Source organism: Bos grunniens, chromosome 19, assembly GCF_055505025.1.
Source record: "Bos grunniens cultivar Pamir isolate PY7600 chromosome 19, Bosgru_T2T1.0, whole genome shotgun sequence".
Lineage (NCBI taxonomy): Eukaryota > Metazoa > Chordata > Mammalia > Artiodactyla > Bovidae > Bos > Bos grunniens.
Genome location: NC_141183.1, coordinates 27,035,994 through 27,059,893, shown reverse-complemented (window position 1 = coordinate 27,059,893; position 23,900 = coordinate 27,035,994). Strand labels below are relative to the sequence as shown.

The 23,900-nt window shown below is 52.1% G+C and overlaps 1 protein-coding gene across 5 annotated transcripts; it reads right to left on the bottom strand.

Moving 5' to 3' along the window:
* Positions 1-7,412: 7,412 nt before the first annotated feature.
* Positions 7,413-13,928, bottom strand: TMEM92 (transmembrane protein 92). Of its 5 annotated transcripts, none has more exons than XM_086355503.1 (6): positions 13,730-13,928; positions 12,070-12,268; positions 9,428-9,450; positions 8,603-8,692; positions 8,255-8,441; positions 7,413-8,008 (listed from the first exon to the last, which is right to left on the bottom strand). In XM_086355503.1, exons 1-6 carry the CDS (start codon positions 13,831-13,833, stop codon positions 7,895-7,897), a joined length of 717 nt encoding a protein of 238 aa, XP_086211629.1. In that variant the 5' UTR covers positions 13,834-13,928; the 3' UTR covers positions 7,413-7,894. The 5 variants fall into 5 exon arrangements, with proteins under 5 accessions (XP_086211629.1, XP_086211632.1, XP_086211633.1 ...); XM_086355506.1 differs by having other exon boundaries at positions 12,070-13,393; positions 13,730-13,843; XM_086355507.1 differs by having other exon boundaries at positions 8,255-8,360; positions 12,070-13,393; positions 13,730-13,843.
* Positions 13,929-23,900: the final 9,972 nt, after the last annotated feature.

The following is a 23,900-nucleotide window of genomic DNA, read 5'->3' as shown; positions in this document are numbered from 1 at the left end:
TGGTCAAACAGGAGATGGCAAGAACGAACACTGACATTTTAGATGACCATTATATCTACTACCGTGGGCAAGAATCACTTAGAAGAAATGGAGTAGCCCTGATAGTCAACAAAACAGCCCGAAATGCAGTATTTGGTTGCAATCTCAAAAACGACAGAATCATCTCTGTTTCCAAGGCAAACCATTCAATATCAAAGTAGACGGTAATTCAAGTCTGTGCCCCAACCACTAAGGCCAAAGAAGCTGAAGTTGAACAGTTCTACGAAGACCTACAAGACCTTCTAGAACTAACACACACAAAAAAGATATCCTTTTCATCAAAGGGGATTGGAATGCAAAAGTAGGAAGTCAAGAGATACCTGGAGTAACAGGCAAGTTTGGCCTTGGAGTACAAAATGAAGCAGGACAATGGCTAACAGAGTTTTGCCAAGAGAACAAACACGCTCTTACAACAACACAAGAGACAACTCTACACGTGAGCATCACTAGATGGCCAATACAGAAGTCAGATTGATTATATCCTTTGCAACCGAAGATGGAGAAGCTCTATACAGTCAGCAAAAACAAGACCAAGAGATGACTGTGGCTCAAATCATTAACACCTTATTGCAAAATTCAGACTTAAATTGAAGAAAGTAGGGAAAACCACTAGGCCATTGAGGTATGACCTAAATTAAATACCTTACAGTTATACAGTGGAAGTGACAAATAGACTCAAGGGATTAGATTTGATAGAGTGCCTGAAGAACTATGGACAGAGGTTCGTAACATTGTACAGGAGGCAGTGATCAAAACCATCTCCAAGAAAAAGAAATGAAAAAAGGCAAAATGGCTGTCTGAGGAGGCCTTACAAATAGCTGAGAAAAGAAGAGAAGCTAAAGGCAAAGGAGAAAAGGAAAGATAAACCCATCTGAATGCAGTTCCAAAGAATAGCAACGAGAGAGATGAGAAAGTCTTCCTCAGTGATCAATGCAAAGAAATAGAGGAAAACAATAGAATGGGACAGACTAGCAATCTCTTCAAGAAAATTAGAGATACCAAGGGAATATTTCATGCAAAGGTGGTCACAATAAAGGAAAGAAATGATATGGACCTAACAGAAGCAGAAGAAATTAAGAGAGGTGGCAAGAATACACAGAAGAACTATACAAAAAAGATCTTAATGACTGGACAACCACAATGATGTGATTACTCACATAGAGCCAGACATCTAGAGTGCGAAGTCAAGCGGGCCTTAGGAAGCATCACTATGGACAAAGCTAGTGGAGGTGATGGAATTCCAGCTGAGCTATTTCAATCCTAAAAGATTGTGTGTAAGATGCTGTGTAAGTGCTGCACTCAATATGCCAGCAAATTTGGAAAACTCAGCAGTGGCCACAGGACTGGAAAAGGTCAGTTGCATTCCAATCCCAAAGAAAGGCAATGCCAAAGAATGTTCCAATGACCACACAATTGCACTTATTTCACATGCTAGCAACGTAATTCTCAAAATTCTCCAAGCTAGGCTTCAACAGTATGTGAAGCAAGAACTTCCAGATATTCAAACTGGATTTAGAAAAGGCAGAAGAACCAGAGATCAAATTGCCAACATCCATTGGATCATAGAAAAAGCAAGATAATTCCAGAAAAACATCTACTTTTGCTTCATTGACGACAACTTTTGACTGTGTGGATCCCAACAAACTGCGGAAAATTCTTAAAGTGATGGGAATACCAGACCACCTTACCAGCCTCCTGAGAAACCTGTATGCAAGTCAAGAAGCAACAGTTAGAACCAGACATGGAACAACAGACTGGTTCAAATTGGAAAAGAAGTGCGTCAAGGCTTTGTATTGTCACCCTGCTTATTTAGCTTATATGCAGAGTCATGCAAAATGCCAGGCTGGATGAAGCACAAGCTGGAATCAAGATTGTTGGGGGAAATATCAATAACCTCAGATATGCAGATGACACTACCCTTATGGCAGAAAGTGAAGAGGCACTAAAGAGCCTCTTGATGAAGGTTAAAGAGGAGAGTGGAAATGCTGGCTTAAAACTCAACATTCAAAAAATTAAGATCATGGCATCTGATCCCATCACTTCATGGCAAATAGATGGGGGAAAATGGAAACAGTGATAGACTTTATTTTCTTGGGCTCCAAAACCACTGGAGATGGTGACTGCAACCATGAAATTAAAAGACACTTGCTCCTTGGAAGAAAAGTTATGACCAACCTAGACAGCACATTAAAAAGCAGAGACATTACTTTGCCGACTAAAGTCCATATAGTTAAAGCTATGGTTTTTCCAGCAATCATGTATGGATGTGAGAGTTGGACCATAAAGAAGGCTGAGCGCTGAAGAATTGATGTTTTTGAACTGTGGTGTTGGAGAAGACAAACACCCGATGTTGGGAAAGATTGAAGGCAGGATGAGAAGGAGACAACAGAGGATGAGATGGTTGGATGGCATCACCAACTCAATGGACATGAGTTTGAACAAGTTTCAGGAGATGGTAAAGGGCAGGGAAGCCTGGTGTGCTGCAGTCTATGGGGTCGCAGAGTCGGACACCACTGAGTGACTGAACAAGAAGAAGGATAATTCAGTTCTTGGGTTGAACAGCAGGCTGGTGGGTAGTACCACCCCACCTTTTTATGATGGGACAACTTGGGAAGGACTGGATTTGGGGTAGGGTGGAGGGGAGTTAGGACCTAGTTGGACTATGAAATGCATTCAAGTGGAGATGCTGCTGTTGTTCAGTCATGCAGTTGTCTGACTCTTTGTGACCCCATGGACTGCAGCATGCCAGGCTTCCCTGCCCTTCACCATCTCCTGGAGTTTGCCCAAACTCATGTCCATTGAGTCAGTGATGCCATCCAACCATCTCATCCTCTGTCATCCCTTTCCCCTCCTGCCTTTAATCTTTCCTAGTATCAGGGTCTTTTCTAATGAGTCAGCTCTTCGCATCAGGTGGCCAAAGTATTGGAGCTTTAGCTTCAGACTCAGTCCCTCCAATGAATATTCAGAGTTGATTTCCTTTAGGATGGACTGGTTTGATCTCCTTGCACTCCAAGGCACTTTCAAGAGTCTTCTCCAGCAGCACAGTTCAAAAGATCAATTCTTCGGCGCTCAGACTTCCCTAGTAGAGTGGAGATGTTAGGTAGTTAAATATATAAATCTAGATCTCAGAGGAGAAATCTCAGTCAGAGATAAAGATTTGTAATTCATCAGGCAACAGATGAAGATTATGAAGCCACAGCAATGGCTGAGACGCATAACAAGAGTGAGTGAAGGTGAAGACAAGAAGCCCAAAGACAGAACCTTGAGCCAACTGCCATTCAGAGTTGGTGGAGAAGGAAAGTGAAGGAACCTGAAAAGGAGTAGAAGTGAATCATCACTCACCCATTCCCTGGGTCCCATACATGTCATGTGTGCTGTGTCAGAATCCTTTGAGCCTCTTCCTCATAGCAGGGTTAATAATACATGAATCATTTCCTTGGATGAAAACCAAGGAAGATGGCATCAGAGAAATCCAGGGAAAACGCTTCTTCAACGAGGAGGTGGCCAAATGTGCCAAACGCCCAGAGACTGGGTAACTGAGGCTCAAGAATTGACCTTTGACTCTGGCAAGAGGTAGGTGATACGGACAAGAACCATTTCATGTAATGATGGGGACAAAGGACTGGTTGAAGCAAGAGAGATTGAGAACAAGAGGGATGAGAGGATCAAGAGAGGGTTTCTCTAAGAAGGGTCATAGGACACAGTGATGCACAGGTGATCATAATGAAGGTCCAATCATGCGGGACAAACAGCTGACACAGGAGTAGCTACGGGAGCAACGTCCTGAGACACTCCGAGGAGGATAGAATCCACTGGAGGTGTGGAATGCAGTTTCCACTGTAATCAAAGGCGGTGGTGGGAGCAGGGACAGAATTGGGTGGTTCTTGTGTGACTGCATCCATTATTTCCCTCTGAAGTGTGTGGTGCCATCACCACCTGAAATGGAGGTTGCAAGGGTGGGAGATTAGAGTAGAATTAGTCATCTCAAGAGAAAGTAAAGCTTCTATGGTGTTGAGGTTTGTAGTTTTGATTTTGAAGTGAGTCCAATCACACAGGTATACTGGTTCTTGAGCACACGTTGGATCCAGTCAGGATTTGGGATTTTTCCAGGTGAGTACAATGGATACAGAAAAGGACAAAGGAGGGATCCAGGACTCCAAGCTGGGTAAGGGGAGTGAGGATGTAGCTGGTGGTGCTGCAAGGGGCTAAGGCTGATGGCTCAGGGGTCTCAGAGACTCGCTGGTGTGGGGTAATTCAGTACCTGAGCTGGAGGGAATAGGAGGATCAGGAGGTGGGAAGGTTGAAGTGACCAGGGATGACAAGATCAGGTGTGCCCATTTGAAGCTGTGGCCGAGGTGTGGTTGGGAAGAAAGGTGTGGTTGAATCAAGGAGAGCCTCTGAAAACTCTTGGCTTCCCTTGTGGCTCAGCTGGTCAAGAATCCACCTGCAATGCAGGAGACCTGGGTTTGATCTCTGGGTTGGGAAGATCCCCTGGAGAAGGGAAAGGCTACCCACTCCACTATTCTAGCCTGGAGAATTCCATGGGATCGCAAAGAGTCAGACACAATTGAGCGACTTTCACATTCTGAAATCTCTTAGCTTCTCAGCCCCTCCCAACCTGGGAGTCAGAGAGCAACCTCCTAGCAGGACGGGAAGGGATACATCTCTCTATTGTGCAAACAGAGGCTGAGACTTGAAGATGCTGGATGCTGAAGCTAAAATGTCAGAAGCCGGAGCTCTGACTCTGAGTGCTGGGCTGAGGGAGCATTCTTGGTGTCAGCCCTCCTCTTAGCCTCTGCAGCAGCCAAGCCCCTGGCTCCCCCTCCCAGATCCCACCTGCTCCCTGCCTCACAGCCTTTCCTACATTCCCCAGTCCTCTGGGGAATCTCTGCGGACAGAAGGGCAAGTCCACAGCCACAAGTAACACCTTCTCAGAGCTAACCAGGCTACACCCATCACTGAAAAATGTTTGTGGCAGACTTCCATGTTTGTTTGCTCCCTCGCTTGTTCACTTAGTTAATCATTCATTCACACCAAGTGGTTCCACCTTTCAGTTATTTTTCATTACGTTTGAGCTGCTAAACCAGCACAAGGGATGAATATTCAAATCACTGTTAAACTGCTCATCCCCCCAACCCACCAGCCAGACGTCCAGCATGTACTGAGTGCCCATCACAGTCCTGCACCGGTGTGACAAACAGGTATCTTATGTCCTCACGTCTGACAAGTCCCATGTCCGTCACTCACCTATTCCCTGGGCCCCATACATGTGTGTGCTGTGTCAGAATCCTTTGAGCCTCTTCCTCATAGCAGGGTCAATAATACATGAATTGCCATCTATCAAAGTTCACATGATGTGTCTTTATTAACTTTTAAGGTCGCCTATATATTGCATTAAAGAGATCTTTTTAAAATTTGTGAAAGTCATGCTTGCTCCTTGTGGAAAATGTAAACAACGACAAAGTGTACAAAATAAAAAACCTCCCTTAAAATCGACTACTTCCATTCCTCTATCCCACAGTGCAGACCACTGTCAAAAGTGTGGCCAGAGTGGTTTAATTTTTATCCTTCAGTATCTTTTCTATACATTTGCAAAGGGGGAAATATATATATTAATTATATGGTGTAGTATATGTTTACAAGTTGAGGTCATAGACTATTGTTCTGCAACTTGCCTTTTCTCTGTAACAGTAAATGAAAGACATCTTGCCAGGTCGGTTCTTCAGACCCACTTCCTTCTTTTTAAAGGCTGCAGAGCATTCCCAGTATGGAGGGACCTGGTATATTGAACAGGCTCCTATCAGCCGACATTAAAGGTGTTTTCAATTATCCCCAGCTACAATGCTGATGGACATGTCTCTGAACTTTTATATGAGCATTTCTGAAGGATCATTCCTGGAAGTGGAATTGCTGGCTCAAGGGCATTTTAAATTTTAATGGTTACCAGGCATAGTGCCAGACACACAGTAGGGTCTTTGTAAGTATCTGTGTAGTGAATGGCTACTGCTGGATTGCCCTCCAGGAAGAACACGCCATTTCCACTCCCACCAACAGCAGACAGGCACAGTACTGACAATTTCTGCTACTCAAGCCCAGCCAGGCTGGGCTTCAGGATAACCACTTTCCTCTAGGCCACTCTGCTGCTGCTGGGAAGGATTTAAAGCCCCTACGTCACCTTCAATGAAAGGCAGGCATCCTGATAGGGGATGACCTCCTCTTCCAGGTCTGCAAAGCCCATGGCTTAACACCCTCCCACTAGGGCGGGTGTTTACCACAGGGAGGGCAACCATGCGGGACGGGTGCTTTCCATGTTTACACAAAGCACCTCATATCTTTCTTCTGCTCCCCCGATCCACCCCTGAAACGGAAGGGAGACTTCCTGTGACTGGGCTCACTCTAGCACCAGCTCCAGAGCTATGCTGTCTCTAACTGCTCTTCTTCTTCTGGGTCCCTGCCTCCAGCAGGAACAGCCCCTATCCCTAGCATCTTTGAGGCTGGCCATGCCATCTCCCTGCCCCTGGCCCTGGCCCTGTCACCTGACTAGGACCTGGGGCCCCAAGAAAGGCTATTATTGGGAGAGGCCTGCAGAAGGAATCCTTACCAGCACACCAGGGCCAGTTCTACCTCCAACCCCCCCAGGAACACTGGCCAGCACTGCTTCTGTGCCCTCTGCCAGGGAGCAGTGCCAAGGCAGGGTCCTGTGGAGAAGCTCAGACCTGCCCGAGCCCCCAGGATGCTGGCACAGGGGTGTCTCTCACACTGCATGTCCCATGCCAGTCCCCACAGGGATAATGATGCCCCTGTGGAGACTGTCTCCCAGGCTGCAGTGGTGACTGCCTCTCCTCTGAGGGGTTAAGCCTGCAGATGAGGCTGAGGTGGCGGTGCCCAGAACCCCATGGGACTGGAGGAGAAGGGCAGATCTCTCTCCTCTCCTCCCTCCCGAGATTCCAGGGTAGAGCAGATCAAGGTCTCCAAGACCCTGCCCCACAGATGGCCAGCCTCCCTTACTCACCTCCGCGGTGCCCCATCCCCACCCCCATAACGACAGAGTCAGAACTGAGTTCTAAGTTTCCTAAGGGAAAGCAGGAGGACGGGATGAGGAAGCACACGGTGGTCACTCCCCATCTCTAGTCCCCGTCCGGACTCTTTGGCACCCAAAGACCTCAAGGAACCAGAGGTCAAAGCATCTGCCGAGCTCCTCTCCTGGTGGGTGACCTACTGATGTGCTATTCTTCCAGGCTCATCAATGGTGGGATTTTTCAGGCACAGTGACCTCCAATTGCACCCCACCCCCTACACACACACACACACACACCCATGTACCCCAGCAGTGCCTGAGCTCACCTCCCCACAGTCAGAGGCAGATTCTCAGCAACAATCAACTGAAATTTAGTGAGAACATGTGTTGGGGGTGCGGGGAGGACAATGGGGTCTTCTCTACTCAGGTAGAATGGGAGAGAGGTGAAGCAGCCCCATCTGGCAGGGTGCATTGGTGCCCTCCCAAACCTCTCAGAGCTGGACGTCCAGGCCACACTGGCACCCCAGGGTGCAAGCCTCCTCCACTGCTCAGAGGAGTCCATTCCACTGCTGGCACCTCCAACTGTTCACATTTTCCTCCTGGCAGCCTCTAACTTACAATGCGAGGTGAGGGGTAGACATGTCACTCCAGACCAGCCCTTGAGACAAGAGAAGCAGCTGACATGGAACAAGGGTAGAAAAGCAATAAATTAAAGCCAAGAACTGCCAGAGGTGTGGCAGGATGGGCGAGGGTGCTCCAGGGCTCCTGAGAGTCTCCGGTTTGACCCAGGAAGCACTGGGGAGGTGGCTGATGACAGGGTTCCAGGCTGGAGGAGGATCAGAAGGTGGAGTTGTCGATGCCTCTGCAAAACCCGGCATATTCTTCAGGCCTGAAGCTGTAGGGAGGGGGTGGCTCCAAGGGAGGCAGACCCAGGACAGGCTTCAGAATAATCTGGAGGGAAAGGAGGGGACACAGTGACTTCTTAGGGCGGGCCACTGGTCATTGCCACCCATGTGCTGGTGGAGGCATGTTTATCAGGGAGAGGAGTGACCCCCCAATGGTGGCAGAGCCCACCCCAGGGCCCAGAGACATGGCGTAAGGACACTCTTCACTGCCCCAGTGAAGAGTGATCTAAAAATCAGAATAGGGAGGTATAGACAGCTGAGGGACAGAGCAGGGGTTGGGATGGATACCCACCTCACTGTAGGGGGGCGGGGGCTCAGAAATGGGTGCTGTGACCCTCTCTACAGGCGCAATGGGGGGCTGTTCCGGGAGGGCTGTTGGGGCCTCCTGCTCTGACTTTCTGCAGTTGAGATACAAGTGCTTAGTCACGCCATAGATGCACAGGAGGAGTATGATGATCAGGAAGATGATGACAGAAGTCCTGGGGTAACGAACCACCACCATCAGGCCGAGTGTCCAGTCACCACACCGCCCTCCCTCCTTTGACCTAGCCCCACCCTTCACAGCAGGAAGTCCAGTCTAGTCCTGTGTGGGCCAGACCCATCGGAGGACTGTGCCCAGAGCAACTGGCTCAGGGCTCACCTTAAGGGGTGGGAGAAGAAGTCATACTGCTCCAGCTGGTACTCTTGGCAACAGTCGCTCCCACAGCATTTGAATCCCTTAGGGCAGGTTCTGGGAGTGGGGTGGGATAGAGGCTCTTGGTATCAAGGTGGGGGTGGGGGAGGAGGGCAGAAGGATCCTAGCTTCCCTAAAACCCACCATGTGCTCAGGGCACAAGCCACACCTTTGGCAGAGCAGGGTTACAGGTTCCTCTGGGCTTAGTGGGAGGAATCTGGGGCTGGGATCGGGACCTGGGTTTCAGGTTCAGCTCACTACTGGCCTTGTGCACTCCTGCCAAGGTACATTCCTTACTGGGCCCCACTTTCCTCATCTATAAAATGGGTGTAATGAATGTCCTGTTGACCCTACTGGACAGGCGTGGGATTGAGAGTTGCAGTGGTTACAGCATCACTCTAAAGAGGTGCAGGGGGCGAGGGACAGTGGGGAGGGTCCAGGAGCGAACTCTAAAAGTGAATGGCGGGATGATGGACCCCACAGAACAGGAGGCAAGAGAGACTCAGTGTTCCTGAAACATCCAGGGCTGACTCGGTAGAAACACTTTGCCACCCAGAGAGCAACCCCCCTCAGCCCCTCCTCATTATGGGGAGTGACCCCCAAGTGTGAAACTGCCCATGGGTTGGTTGGTGGAAGGAGTGAGGGGGTAAAAGAGTGGACTCCCCCTCTCTGGGTTGGGGGGGGTGGTTTCTGGCTAGAAGGGGAGTGGGTGAGGATGATGAAGGCAGGCAGGGCAGGATTTGGGGTGTCTTCTCTCAACAATGGAAGTTACAGCCCAAACCCCAGACTTACAAGAGACCACATGTGGCTGCAGCCTGTGGAAGAGAAGAGGCAAAGGTTTGGGTCATAAACTGGGGGCCAGGGTTCCTACCCAGATGCCACCCAGATACCTCACAGCCCCGAGGATCAGCATTTTCCCTCAAGCCTGCTTTCCACCTCACTCCACATGTCCCCTGGGTCAACGGTTGCAGCCTTAGCTGCCCGCCTGGTGGCCCCAGCTCCCCGTCCTCTTCTCGTCACACCTCCTACCACATTTGCTCACCCCTAGGTCTGTAAGCTCACACCACTAACCCACCCTTCCAACCCACAGCCATCACAGCCCCCCACCGAAGTCACTCCCGACACCTTGGCAAGTTCCTATCCCACAAATCCGATCACCAGAAACCTTGCAGGAAGCTCCCCTCAGTGCCTCCCTGGGTCCCAGACACCATGACCAACCCACCACCCACTGGGAGCTCCCCGGCTACAGGGGCAGGCCCTTGTCCCTGAGCCTTCAGGGCCCACTGAACTCCCAGTCATCCTTCAGACCCAGGCTGGGCTTTCCTGGCTCTGAGAAATGCTGGACCCTCCTCTCCAGAAACAGCTCCCCCCTCCCTCCCTCTTCCGCACTAGTTCTGTGCCACGTGGAGGCTATCATTATAGAATTTCACCTGATTAACATAAAAATATGTGTATAAGCCCTGCTTGGAGTGCTCTCTCCCCAGGAATCTGAGAGGCTGGCTCCAGCACCTTCTCTGACCATCTTCCTTAAAATTACATCTACTCTCACAAAGCACTTCTTTTCCCCTGACTGTGCTTACTTTCTCTGCATAGCTCCTGTCAACATCTAACACACTACGCATTTCATTTTATCTTGCTAGTTGTTTGTCTCCTCAGTAGAAAACTCCACCAGGGAAGGGATTTTTGTCTGCTGAAAACCAATACTCAGGATTTTGGCAGAATGAATGAAAGAACATTCACTGACAACCTGGTTTCATTTCATCCTGGTTGCTCCCAGGCAGTGAGGGGAGGAAGGGAAGCAGGCGGAGGAACACAGCTAAAGGGGGGTCATCTGTCACCCCACCTCAGCCTCCAGGGGGATAAAAAACCACAGCTCAAGAATAAGAAGCCAACTTTTTTTCATGAGACCACCATATCTCTTTCTTTGGGAGTCGGGGGAGGGTCACACAGCATATAGGGATCTTAGTTCCCTGATGGGGGATTGAACCTGTGCCCCCTGCAGTGGAAGTGGGAAGTCTTAACTACTGGACCGCCAGGGAAGTCCCAAGACCATGATATCTTTATATCTTGAAATAACAGTTCACTTGCTAATGACAACAATAAAGCTCGTAATACCAATGACAGCCGATAACGGTTGGGCTGACCCCCCTTTTCTGTGCTCAGTTCCCTGTACACACCTCCTTCTCTCAAGCCTTGGCCAGTAGGGTCAGGAGCAGGAATGAACCCCTGCAGGTTGGCCCAGAGAAGGTGAGGTGACTGCAGAGTTGGGGACAGCCCAAGGGGTCCAGGCACTCAGCATATCCACGTCCCCTCATCCCAGCTCCTGTGCCTCCCTCTCTCCTGGCCCCCAACTGAGAAAAAGACAGCAGATTTAACGAATTAATCTTGAGCTCCTGTTTGGACGAGCAGGGGATCCTCTCCCAGATTATCTCCCCTTCACCCACTTCTTAAACAGGGGGTGATCTTGACTGAGGTGGTATCAACATTGGGGCGATTCTGGGCAACTTCAACTTAACTTACACGTGGACCGAGGGTATTAACAGCCTGCCCCATGGAGTTGTTGGGAGAAATCAACAAAAGGATGCACAGCCCAGTGTTGGCACAAACCCATTGCAGGTGATGGAGAAGGAGTAACAGGGCTTTTGGGGTGAAGCCGCTCAGCACAGTTAGCGAATGTTGTGGGGAACTGGCCTGGCCCTTCCCTCAGACTCTTATAGAGGTTAAAAATCCATATTCTAGAGCCATGTCAGTTTCCAGGATAATCTCCCATCCCAGAACCAGAAAGACTGCCCTTCCCCCAGGCTGGGGGGAGAGAGGAATGTGAGGATGTTGACACCCTGCCTTACCCTTGGAAATCAGATTTCGAGATCATCCCAGCCTTGGGTCAGGCAGCCAGATCAAATCCTATCACCCGCTAGAATCCTACCCCTACTCCAAAAAGAGGAGAGGGAGCCTCCTTTTCTCCAGGCCACAAGCACAGATACACAGTCCCAGAGAGGGCCAGGACTTCCCCCAAGGTCACCCAGCACTGCAAGAACGGAGCTGGGGAGACAAGCTGGCGAGACGTCCAGATCTCAGTCCAGACCTCAGGTCCCGGCTTTCTGACGCTGAGGGAAGGAGCAAGAAGGGCGAGTCAAGGCTAATTGGGGGTCAAAGACCCCAGTCTCCGAGAGGCGCTAGATGTCAGCGGCGTGCGGGAATAGGTCCTACGACCCAGTACCCCACTAGGTGAAGGAACCCAGACCTTCTCAGGACCTCCCTCCGCGTCTTCTACCTATTACCTCCCCGGCGAAAAAGAGAAAGGAGTTGCTAACTGCCTGTGATCACGAGGAGATCCTGACGATGGAAGGTGGTGATTGGAAGTCAGAAGCAAGTCCCTGACCCACAAGAATAGGGGCCTGAAAGTTCCACAGTTTTACCTCCCAAGCGCTCACCTGTTGGAGGCCGGCCAGCAGGCCGAACAGCAAGAGGCTGGCGACCCAGGTATCAGACATTCTTGCCTGGGGGCCACTGAGCTTCCGAGTGTAGGGGAAGGAGGAGAGAGGCGGGGCCGCGACTTCTCCCACGACTCTCCACCTATAGGGCCCTACCTCGGGATGGGGGCGGAGCTGACGCACCCGGGAAGAGCCCAACCTGGGAAAAGGAGGGGGAGGGGGAGGAGGAAGAAGTCTGGATTGGGAAATGGGAGTTAGAAAAGATTATCTGATTTTAAATATATATATATTTAAAATATTTTAAATATATATAATAAATATATCACTCAGTCGTGTCCGACTCTTTGCGACCCCATGGATTGTGGCCTATCAGGCTCTTCCGTCCATGGGATTTTCCAGGCAAGAGTGCTGGAGTGGACTGCCATTTCCTTCTCCAGGGGATCTTCCCAACCCAGGAATCGAACTCGGGTCTCCCTTATTGCGGGCAGACGCTTTACCGTCTGAGCCACCAGGGAAGCCCTTTATTTATATGTATATATATATATATACACATACACACACATATATATACACATACACACACACACACACACACACATATATATATATATATATATATATAGTGGTGTCAGTTCAAGACTGCTGAGCTACCCTTTCCCAACCCCTAACTGCTCCACCCTCTAAGTGGTCCCAAGCTTGAGATGGAGAGGGGCTGCGGGCCGAGCAAGCTGGACCACTGGAAGTCCCTTCCCACGTGGACTTCTGAGGGGCAGAGGGAGAGCGGAAGCGAAGGCCTTGGAGTGGATTGAGGGGATTGTAACGGAGGGAGGTGCCACTTTTTGTTTTGTTTTGTTTTGCCGAGAAGAGAGGGAGGGGCGGCCTGCTTGATTTCTGGGGAAGGAGAACCAAGAGTAGAGCACTGGTACAGTCCTGCCCCGCCCCCACCCCCCTGGAAATCCAGGGAGGAGGCGTTTGTACATTTCCTCCATTTGACTACAGGGGAAATTGAGGCCCCAGGATTCTTAGACTAGTTCCTGAGTCCGCAGAGCTGAGTCCGCAGAGCCAGGCGAGCCGGGGCGCGGGCGAGCAGGCCCACCCACATTCCTAGAAAGACCCCCCCGCCCCGCCCGCCCGAGGCCGCGCTCCTGGCCTGCAGGGGCTGGATTCCGACCAGCCGGCGCGCCCAGCCCTGAGGCGCGTTGTGCTTTCCGGATCCGGCCGGCAGGTGGCAGCATCGCTCAACGCGGGATTTCCCCCGGAGCCAGGCGAAGCAGGGCGGGGACCTGGGTTGGGTCTCCCCGAACTCTCTCCCCGGGGGACCAGGCTGGAGGGTGGGGTGGGAGACCGTCTCGGTGGGCGATCAGCAGAGGGGAGAGCCAGACTCCCAAACACAGATGAGACGTAAGGAAACCTTGCGGGAGTTGGAGAGATGGAGGCCGGACACTTGGGGTAGGGGCGAAATGGAGATGGTCGTTGGGGTGCTGTTCCTAGACCTGGGGAAACGGGGAGGGATCCTGGAGAGGATCAGTTCTTAGGTGCTTAGAAGTTCCTGCTGTGTCTCAAGTCTGACTTCGCCCCTGAAAACTAGCCCCAACCTAGTAGGAAAGGACAGCCATCCTCCTTTGGCTTTTTCTTTCTTCTCTGCATGCTTTCTCCTTACCTCTGTTTCTCATCCCTCCCAGTCCGGTCATCTGTCTTCTGTTTAACCCCTCCTTGCTTTGCCGTGTTTCTCCCTGTCTCTGTCTCCATGCAGTTTCTCTCCATTCCTACGTGTTCCCTGTTTTCCCATCTCTGTTTCTCCTCTTTGTTAATCTCTGTCTGTCTTCGTGGAGGAGTCTGTTTTTCTGTCTGTTTCCATTTCCCTTATCTCTGGTTTGCTCCCGTGTCTGTGTCTCACTGACTCTCCTGATCTCTCTCGGTGTATCTCTCTCTCCTTGGTTTCTTTCTCTGTCTCTGTTTCTCATTATCTGTTGGCCCCTAAGGACAGAATCTTCCAGTCTCTGATCCAAGCGGAATTGGGATCTGGCCCCAGAGAATGCCTTCTCTATTTGCAGTTCCTGTTGACTGATCTTGGAGAAGGGAATGGAGAGTGGGGGCATGGAGCAGCATGTCTTTCCTCCTCCCGCAGCAGTTGGCTATGGACCTAGCCCGCTCCTCTGCCAAAGGAGACATAGTGCAGAGGGTTCTGGAGCTTTCTCCCCCCAGCACCCATGCTGCTGCTTCCTTAGTGAGTTGTTGCTGACTTGGGCTTCCAGGGCCCTGTTGCTCCAACACCCAAGACCTGAGGTATCTGCCCGGAACCTTCTGCCCCTCTGCCCAGGCCTGGAGCCTGACAGAGGTGTAGCCTTTCGGGTAGAGGAAGATGGGTGAGCTTAGGGAGAAGGGTATCCTAGGGAGTGGAATGAGGATGCTAAAAAGGGCATGCAGGAGCTTCAGGGGTAGACATACGAGGCTGAAAAGGTGAAGGGACCAGGCAGGTTGGCACCCTGAGGAGAAGCAGGAGGAGGGCAGGATGATGGCATTGCTTCCCTCTGGCGTCCACTGACACAGATGTAGGATTGCCAGACAAAATACAGGATGCCAGTTAAATTTGAATTCCAGATAAACAGTGAATAACATTTTAGTATAAATAAATATGTCCCATACAATATTTGGGACATACTTAAACTAAAATTTAGTTGTTATCTGAAATTCTAACTGAGTGTCCTGTATTTTTATTTCTTAAATCCAGCAACCTTACCCACATCCCTGATATGTTGTAGGAGAATATCTACTCTACTCCCTGCCCCGTGTCTCCCCAGTGGGAAAGTGAGGCTCCTGGGCAGAGTCTAGAGGGCCTCTGGAATCTGTTTCTGGATCCCCAGTGTTTTTTCATGACATCAGACTTCCTTTCTATGCTCCTTCCGGCAGATGGGGATGGGCTGAGCAGCCTGGAGGTGGGCGGTCCCAGCTCAGGCCAAGAACACCAGGCCCTGTTGTCAGCATGCATCATGGCTCCAAGGGCCCCAGCATTCCTGGTGGGTGAGGTCGGTTGGGGGTGGAAGCACAGTGGGGCCCCAAACTGAGCAGACAGGGGCCTGGTCTTGTCTAGGGGCAGGAGGGTTGTGGACAATGACAACACCTTCTGTTCAACACTCTGGCAGTGGGTGGGCAGTGCATGTATGTGTGTGCGTGTGTGCTCAGATATACAGGGACATGAGGGCAGGGAGGCCCAGAAGCCTCACGCAGACAGTGGGTCCTTCTAGAGTCCATGCCAGTTTCCATCTGGGGTTTCCCAAGAGCAGCACAGTTGCAGCGTCTTACTACTGGCTCGAGCCTCCCTGGCCCATTTGCTAAAGAAGGAGCTGATTGTGCACCCAACAAGGGCCCAGCTTGAAGGGCCTCAGAGGTCAGCTGGGCTACCCGCTCTCTTCTCAGAGAAGGCAGCTGAAGACCAGAGGGGTGGAAAGGCCAAATCACAGGGGACACTGGGGCTGAGTCAGGACCCAACTACGCAGGCCCTAAGACCCCACACCCAGTGGTGCCTCCGGGGTGGCACACATGTCAGGCCTGGGGAGCCTCTGCTAAGGCTGGAGGAACTCACTGGGAGCTGCAGTGGGAGGCCTCGTGCAGCCTGGCTCAGCCAGGCCCCAGGCAGGCCCTGGGTAAGAGGCAAGAGCCAGACTGAGTTCTGTTCCTCTCACCTCCCTCCCCACCATGCTGTGGTGGACACTGATCCCCATAAATGACATGGCCTTGGGCAGGGATCTTTCTTTCAGAAATACCCAGAATGTTCTGCCCTAACCCAGCTCTTAGAAGAAAAGTTATGACCAACCTAGACAGCATATTAAAAAGCAGGGACTTTGCCAACAAAGGTCCGTCTAGTCAAAGCTATGGTTTTTCCAGTAGTCATGTATGGATGTGAGAATTGGACTATGAAGAAAGCCGAGCGCCAAAGAATTGATGCTTTTGAACTGTGGTGTTGGAGAAGACTCTTGAGAGTCCCTTGGACTGCAAGGAGATCCAACCAGTCCATCCTAAAGGAAATCAGTCCTGAATATTCATTGGAAGGACTGATGCTGAAGCTAAACTCCAATACTTTGGCCACCTGATGTGAAGAACTGACTCATTGGAAAAGACCCTGATGCTGTGAAAAATTGAAGGCGGGATGAGAAGGGGATGACAGAGGATGAGATGGTGGGATGGCATCACTGACTCAATGGACATGAGTTTGAGTAAGCTCCGATAGTTGGTGATGGACAGGGAGGCCTGGTGTGCTGCAGTCCATGGGGTCACAAAGAGTCGGACACAACTGAGCGACTGAACTGAACAGAACTGAACCCAGCTCTGCCTGTAGGGACAGTATTACATTGTGTTAATAAGTGTGCCACTTGTTAGCGTGTGCTGTGTGACTTTAGTCAAGAAACCAAACCTCTGTGCCTTTCTACACTTATCTGTGAAGGGGGTGTGGGGGCGGATAACAGTACCTCCTTTGTCACACAGGGTCACTGTGAAGATGAAATCAGCCACTCAGTGTCTGGCATACAGTAATGGTAAATAAATATTACCTTGATAGGGAATTCCCTGGTGGTCCAGCGGCTACAAGTCTGCACTCCCAATACAGGGGGCCTGGGTTCGATTCCTGGTTGGGGAACTAGATCCCACGTGCCACAACTAAGACCCTATGCAGCCAAATAAATAAAAATAAATATTTTTAAAAATTTTCCTTAATAACAATATGCTACAATAGCTAAGATATGGAAGTAATCTAAGTGTCTATCGATAGATGAATGGATAAGAAGAGGTGGTATTATCAGCTATGAATGAATGAATGAATGAATGAAATAATGAAAGAATGAAATAATGCCATTTGTAACATAATAGATGGACCTAGAGATTATTATACTAAGTCAGACAGAGAAGGATAGATTATATGTGAACTCTAAAAAATGATACAAATGAACTTATTTACAAAACAGAAATAGACTCACAGACAGAAAACAACTTTATGGTTACCAAAGGGATAGTACAGGTTGGGGGCAGAGGAGAGACATAAACAGGAGCCTGGGATACAGGCTACTATGTATAAACTAGGCAAACAAGAACCTACTGTATAGCACAGGGAGCTATACTCAGTATCTTGTAATAACGTGTGATGGAAAAGAATCTGAAAAAGAATATATATGCATCACTTTGCTGTACACTTGGAACTAACATAGCTTGTAAATTAGCTATCAGTCAGTAAGTATGTTAGTTGCTCAGTCGTGTCAGACTCTTTGTGACCCCATGGACTGTAGCCTGCCAGGCTTCTCCATCCACGGAATTCTCCAGGCAAGAATACTGGAGTGGGTAGCCATTACTTCTGCAGGGGATCTTCCTGATGCTGGGATCTAACCAGGGTCTCCTGCACCGCAGGCAGATTCTTTGCTATCTGAGCCACCAGGGAAGCCCTGTAAATTAGCTATCAGTTCAGTTCAGTTCAGTCGCTCAGTTGTGTTGGACTCCTTGTGACCCCATGAACCGCAGCAGGCCGGGTCTCCTTGTCCATCACCAACTCCCGGAGTTCACTCAGACTCACGTCCATCGAGTACTTCAATTTAAAAAACACACAAAATAATAATAAGCAATAAATGTTTCTTTCCTGGTAAAGGGGCCCAGAGCTTTTTGTCTCCGTTTCCTACGGAGACAGAATGAGGTGCTAAGAGATCGAGGGTATTGTTTCCCTCTGAAAATTGTTCTAAGCCCTTCTAGACCGGCCACTGAAGTCTAGCCCCACTTCCCGCTGTTCCCTGCTCACTAGCCCCCTCTGCTGTCCAGTAGGCGCTTTGGGCCCCACCCCAGGGAGGTGGGGTTGACTGCTCCTGGAGGGCCACAGGGGTGTGGCAGTGGTGCTGGATCCAGGAATTTGAGAATTCCCTCTCTTCCTGGTTTGTTTCCCATTTCTGCTCCCACTGAGCATTGCCTGGGCTCCCCTCAGCCTCATGGGGACTGTGCTCTTCCCTGACTGCCCCCATCCCCTGTGGCTCCCCGAGGCCATCAAGGGATGTCCTCAAAGCCTCCAGCCTGACCTCCTCCTTGCCCCTGGTGGGGTATGTCACTCTCTCATTCCTTAACTTCTAGAGGCTCCCACTTCTGCCTAAATAAATCCTACCTCCAGAAGACCTTGGGTCCTTCATAACTAGCCCCATCTGTCCTCCTGGCCTGTCACTCTCCCTGTCCTGCCCACAAGCCCTCCAGCCACATGCCCAGCCCTTTCTGCTCCTCTCCTTTCCTCTGTACCTAGTACACCTGCCCCATGCCTCCCTGAAACCTAACAAATTCTCATCCATCCTTCAAGGCTCAGATCAAATACCACCTCCTCCAGAAAGCCTTCTTGGACTTGAATCCTCCTGCAATGAAGTAATGATCCCCTTCCTGCTTACCCCTCCCCGAGCCTTTCTCTGGGCCTTTCTGACGCACTTGGCCATTCTCCCTTGAAGATGTGTGTACATGTCCTAGTGTTCCCACCAGGCTGCAGGGGCCAGCCCAGTTCTGATTCAGCTTTCATTTCCCATGGTGCTTTGTTCCAAGTAAACACTGGCTCTGTTGTCACTGAGTTGAAGCTGGTTGGGGGCCTCCTAGGGTCAGGGCCCAGATTTCTCCAAGGGGATAGGGAATGAATTACCGGAGTCCTTAATGGGGGGCTCTTGGTTGCCGAGGTTATTCCAGACTGACCAGGTTTCCCATCTCCACAGACTGTGTGGTTTGGGAAATTCACCTCTTCTGCTTTCTGCCCCCTCCCCAAGTATACACATACCCCTTCACCTTGTGTAAGTGAGATGGCTCCCCAGGGATTGAGCAATTCCTACGGGGCCCGCTGCAAGGAATGCGTGGCTCCCTGTCCACCTTCCAGGACACGCAGGATGCTTGCTGGGTTGCCAATAGGAATTCTTGGCAATGAGATCAGGGTCTGAGTCTTCTTCCCAGCATTTCTTTGAAAACTAAAGCCCACTGGCCCGTCACTCATTCTCAGGGTGATGGGTCTGGCTGTGGGAAGATAATGTCTTTAATTGACCCTGGGCTGAGCCACCAACCCGCGTGCCAGGAGGATGGAGAGGGGAGTGCCACCTGACGATTATCGGTGCAGGGAGCTTATTATCCTAATGAGCAGGTTGGAGGAGCTCAACTAATGCTCACCTTCCCAGAGTCTTAGCAGAGACAAAAACTGCATTTGGCAGCCTTTATCCTTCCAAAGTGTAGGTTTCTGGGGCACAGCCAGTGGTGGGAAGGGAAACACCTCCAAGAGGTGGGTGGTGGGAAGTTCAGAGGAAAGAAGGCTAAGCTACTGAGCTTTGGCTGTCTTGGGTGGCAGAGGGAGCATGGCCACTAAGACTCAGATGGGAAGAACTTAACTCAGGTTAAGGGTCTTCAGAGCCCTCCAGCCCTGGTTCCCTGCTTCCGGGGCTCTTTCTCCCCAACGCTACCCCTCCTCCCAACAGCTCTTCTCCCGTCCCCACCCTTGATGCTGTCTCTTAGAGATAAGACCCTGTAGTCAGAGAGAAGAAAGGGGTTGAGGAACCCCTAGGGCCCCCACTTTGTAGCTCTGTGCTTGGCCCCTTGAGAGAGGGTTCTTTCGCACCCTGTTTGTTGCTACCTCTGCTGACATCCAAATGTTACAAGGGATTGTGGTTAGACTTCAGAAGAACTTCCCAATCCCAAACAAGTGGGGGATTCCAGGTGGCCATTAGAAAGGGTAGCCCCTCTGTGAGTTGGGCATTTTGAGGAGACGGCTTCTAAAGGGTCTGGGAACTGAGACTAAAATGCAGAGAAGACACAGCTTAGGACATCCCTGAAACTGATCACCAGTTAGGGACCTGGGAGTTAGGCGAAGAATGAGCGTGAGCAGAGGGGCGGGGAAGCGAGGTGGGCAGAGATCACATTCTTCCGCAAGCCATAGCTCCTTTAAGCAGCCACATCATCTGGCCCCTAGCCGAGCACAGACTTGGCTGGAGTTGTGTGCACACACGCGTGGGTGGGCGCATGTAGTGTGTGTCTGCATGTGTGTTCATACGTGAGTGCACACCACCCAGCCTCTCGTATGGATGCAGCAGCCCCCTCTCAGCACCCCTGGCTTCCTTATCACCAGGCCAGCCTTTAGGGGGCTGCCTCCAGGATCCCCTCACCCCAGTGGCCCTGTTAGCACCTCCTCCCTCCCTTGTTAGCGCCTCACAGCCCCTCTTCCTCCTCAGCCCCTGCTGTCCCCAGAGAGAGGCCGGTGGCTTGCAGCCCAGTTCTCCTCTTCCGACTCTGCTTCAGCTGCTATTTTCTGAAGCTTTGTTCTGCTTTCTAGCCCTGGAACCCCTGCCCTCTTCATCCTCCTTCATCTACGTGGAAAGGTCCTTTCCTGAATAAGCCAGCCTGGGGTGAGGGGTGAAGTTGGTGCCCCTACAATCTAGCACACATTCCTCTTCCAGGCTGAGGCACAAAGCAAGCTCCTCAATCAGCCTCTCCTGCCTAGAGGATAGGAGGTGGCAAGTCTGGGAGGGAACCTGTTTTAGGTGCCAAAGCTGGGTCCTGGTGCCAGCTGTGCCACCCTCACCTGGACACACAACCACCCTCTTTGCAGCTGTGGGATAGGGAGAGAGTTGGTAGGGGAGAGGGATGGGGTAGAAGTGTCTTCTACCCGCTTCTCCAGGATGGCTGTGCCCAGCCTCAGCCTGGGCTGCCGAGTGGGACAGGGTGGTCCTGTGCCTGGAGCCAGGCTGTCAGCCTGCCAGGACTGCAGGTTTCCTCTCCTGAAGGGCCCCTTCCTGGCCAGCTTTGATGTGTCTGCGAGGTTAGTGAAGGATGTTTGGCTTCAGGGCAGGGTGCCAGGATAAACTCCCTCTGCCTGCTGGGCCAAACCACTGCCTGCTCAGCGCCCAGCTCAGTGCCTGCCTCCCCCAGCCCAGGCCCAGCCTACCCCAAACCCGGTGCTGCCCTGCTCACTTGGGGGTGGGCACCGAGTTGCCGTGGTTACTGCTAGTGGGGAGAGGCTCTGAGGCCATTGGATGCCCTGTCTCAGAGGCTGGCACTGGGGTGTCTGCCTGCCTTCTGCCTGCCTGCTAGGTGACCAGGTGCCTGGTGCAGGTGGGGTTGAGGGGCCGGAACCCGGCTGCTGGGAGGGGTGGGCGTGAGTTACAGTACAGGGGAGGGGCGTCCACGTGGCGCTGTCTGCACAGGCTGCAGCTTTTCCAGATGTGCTGCGGCTCCAGATGTAAGGATGACTCAGCCTGGAATGGGAAGGGGTGGGCGGTCCATCGAGGGGGTGTCGCGTAGAGGGAAGTGAGGCCCCCCACTCCTGAGCAACTGCCAGCTGCTGCTCCCCTGCCTCTGGAAACCCCAGCTCCCTGAAGCCTGAAGGCCAGTGGAGTGGTAGCGCAGGAGCTGCCCAAGTGTGCGGCCCTCATTTCCTACTGTGTGCAGATGGGGAGAGGGGAGGTGAGGCCTCAAGGCAAGGGGCCCAGCTAGGGGGTCACCCATGGCCTGGAGGGAGAGAAGCTGAATGCGGGGGCAGTGAGCCTGGAGGGAGGCAGGCAGGGGAGGGGAGGGGGACGGAGATGCGGGCAAGGAGAAGCTCAGGACTAAAGCGTTAGAATCTCTCAGGTTCCCTTGGTGGGGGTGTGGAGCTGGAAGGAGGGTATGGGTGCAGAGGATTTGTGTGTGTGTGTGTGTGTGTGTGCACGCGCGTGTGTGTATGTATGTGTCCTCATTCGGGGGGACATGTGGGGAACTGGTATCTTGTGGTGAACATCTTGTGTGTGACTCCTATAAGCTGTGTTATGAGCTGGGTTGTAGAAGGTTATGTGTGTGGTGGGCACGGTGGACTGTGGGGATATGGTCTCCGTGGTCTGTGTGGTAGAGAAAGAATGTGCAGACAGCATCTGTGTAGTGATTGGTGAGGCGGAGGGGAGATAACGCACATTTAACTGAAGCCACGTGCTGAGGGTGGGTCCCCCAGACCTGGGGAGTCAACAGGTGTCCAGGCACATCCGGCCAGGGCTCCAGAGTTCTGGGGCTTCCTTCATCTCCTCCAGCCTCCCCACTTCGTGGGGGCCTTTTGGGGAGTTTTCAGAAGTCTCAGAGCCTCAGTTTCTCCCGCTGAGCCCAGCCTGCGTGATCTGCTCTTGCAGGGTAGCTGAGAAGCCGCTGAACTGGTGATGGGAGTGGGTGGCTAGCACCCTGTGGGTTACAGCACAAGCACCAGGTGTGTGGTTCAGGCTGGAGGCTGCTCCATGCACCACTCCCCCGGCTCTGCTGAGCTGCTGTCCTGGCCTCCTATTTGGCCTCCAGGAGTGTCTGCTGGCCAGGCCTCTGGGTGCTCCCTGGAGAGCCCCACCTGTGCCAGTCACGCATGCCAGGGTAAACAGGGCACTAAGTGTCTGGGCTGGTGCCGGCCGCAGGCTGGGCACTGCTTCCCTCACTGTGGCTTAGGTTGCCTCCTCCAGCTAAATGACAGGTCTGAGGCTCCAGGCCTCATAAACAGTGTTTTCTGGGCAGGTGGGGTCAGAGAGACCTGGTACACAGACAGATAATCAAGTTTAATAGGGGGACAAGTTGCCACCTCTAGGAGGGCTGTTAGAACTCTGGCCGGGTGTGCCTGGACACCTCTTGCACCTCTGAGGCAGCAGTGGCAAAATTATGCGTTACTTCCCAACACACACACACACACACACACACATGCCCCAGCCCGCTGCTCCACCAGGTCTTCAGCACAGTTCTTGGCACCTACTTCCCTTGTGGACGCAAATATCCCCTCAGAGGTGACTGGGACTCAGTCAGCTCATCTCATGTTGTCCTGTTCCCTCTTTACAATCTGTGAGTGAAGCCCAGAGAGGGTGAGCCCTTTGCACTACATCGCCTGTGTGAGATGTGAACTTGGATGTGAACTTGGATGTGAACTTGGATGTGTACGTGGTCCTCCAGACAGCAGAACCACTCCGCCCAACCCCTGGGTCGTCGTGCCCCCTCCTCTGGGGATCCCAGCTGAAGCCAGCTCCTTTCCTGACTTCCCAGCATCTCCACTTCCTTCCCCCTCCCCTAGCCCCCTTCTTCTCAGCTCCTGTCTCCCAGCTCCTCTGGGCACAGCCCAAGTGAGAAGGGAACACTTACTTCTCTGCCCTCTCTCCTGGCAACTGAGGGGGAGGAGGAGCCTCAGCCCCATGATGCCCCCTGAGGGGGCTGGGTCTCTGCGGGAGGAGAGCAGGCTCCAGGGGGCAGAGGAGAGGGGACATGGAGGCAGCATGGAGGAGCAGGAGGAAAGCCCCCCTTCCGCTGCAGGCCCTTCACCCCTCCTTGGAAGCAGAGGAGAGGGGCTGAGGAGCCAGGGGGTGGTGGGCGGTGGGCAAGAGTCCAGGCCCCTGGGTGCCTGGACACACTCCGGGTAGACATGAGGCTTCCTCCCTTCCTGTGCCTTTCCCTGGCCCTGCACGCACCTCTCTCTCTTCTCTCCTGCCTTTTTCCTCCCCTCCCCTCTCTACTCCTTGAGGGGAGCCGGCCCCAGTGTCTGGAGCCGGTTCCCAGAGTGGACAGTGGCTTTGCTCAGGGAAGTTCTTGTCCTCAGCCCATGGTCTCCCAAGAGCCATGTCCAGCTCCTTGTTTTTTGGCCCAGGCTCTCCCCGAGACCCCCCTCTATGTCTGGGGTCCTCAGAACTGAGCCACTCTTGCCTGTCAGGGGATGTGTATGTGACTGCTCCCCAGGCTGTCAGGGAGTGAGGGCAATGCTGGCCGTGTCTGTCTGTCTGTCTCTCTCTCTCTCTCGTCAGTTTCTCTCTCTCTCTCTCAGTCACTCGCCCCTTCTCTCCCTGGGAAGGCAGCACTCTGGGAGGCTGGAG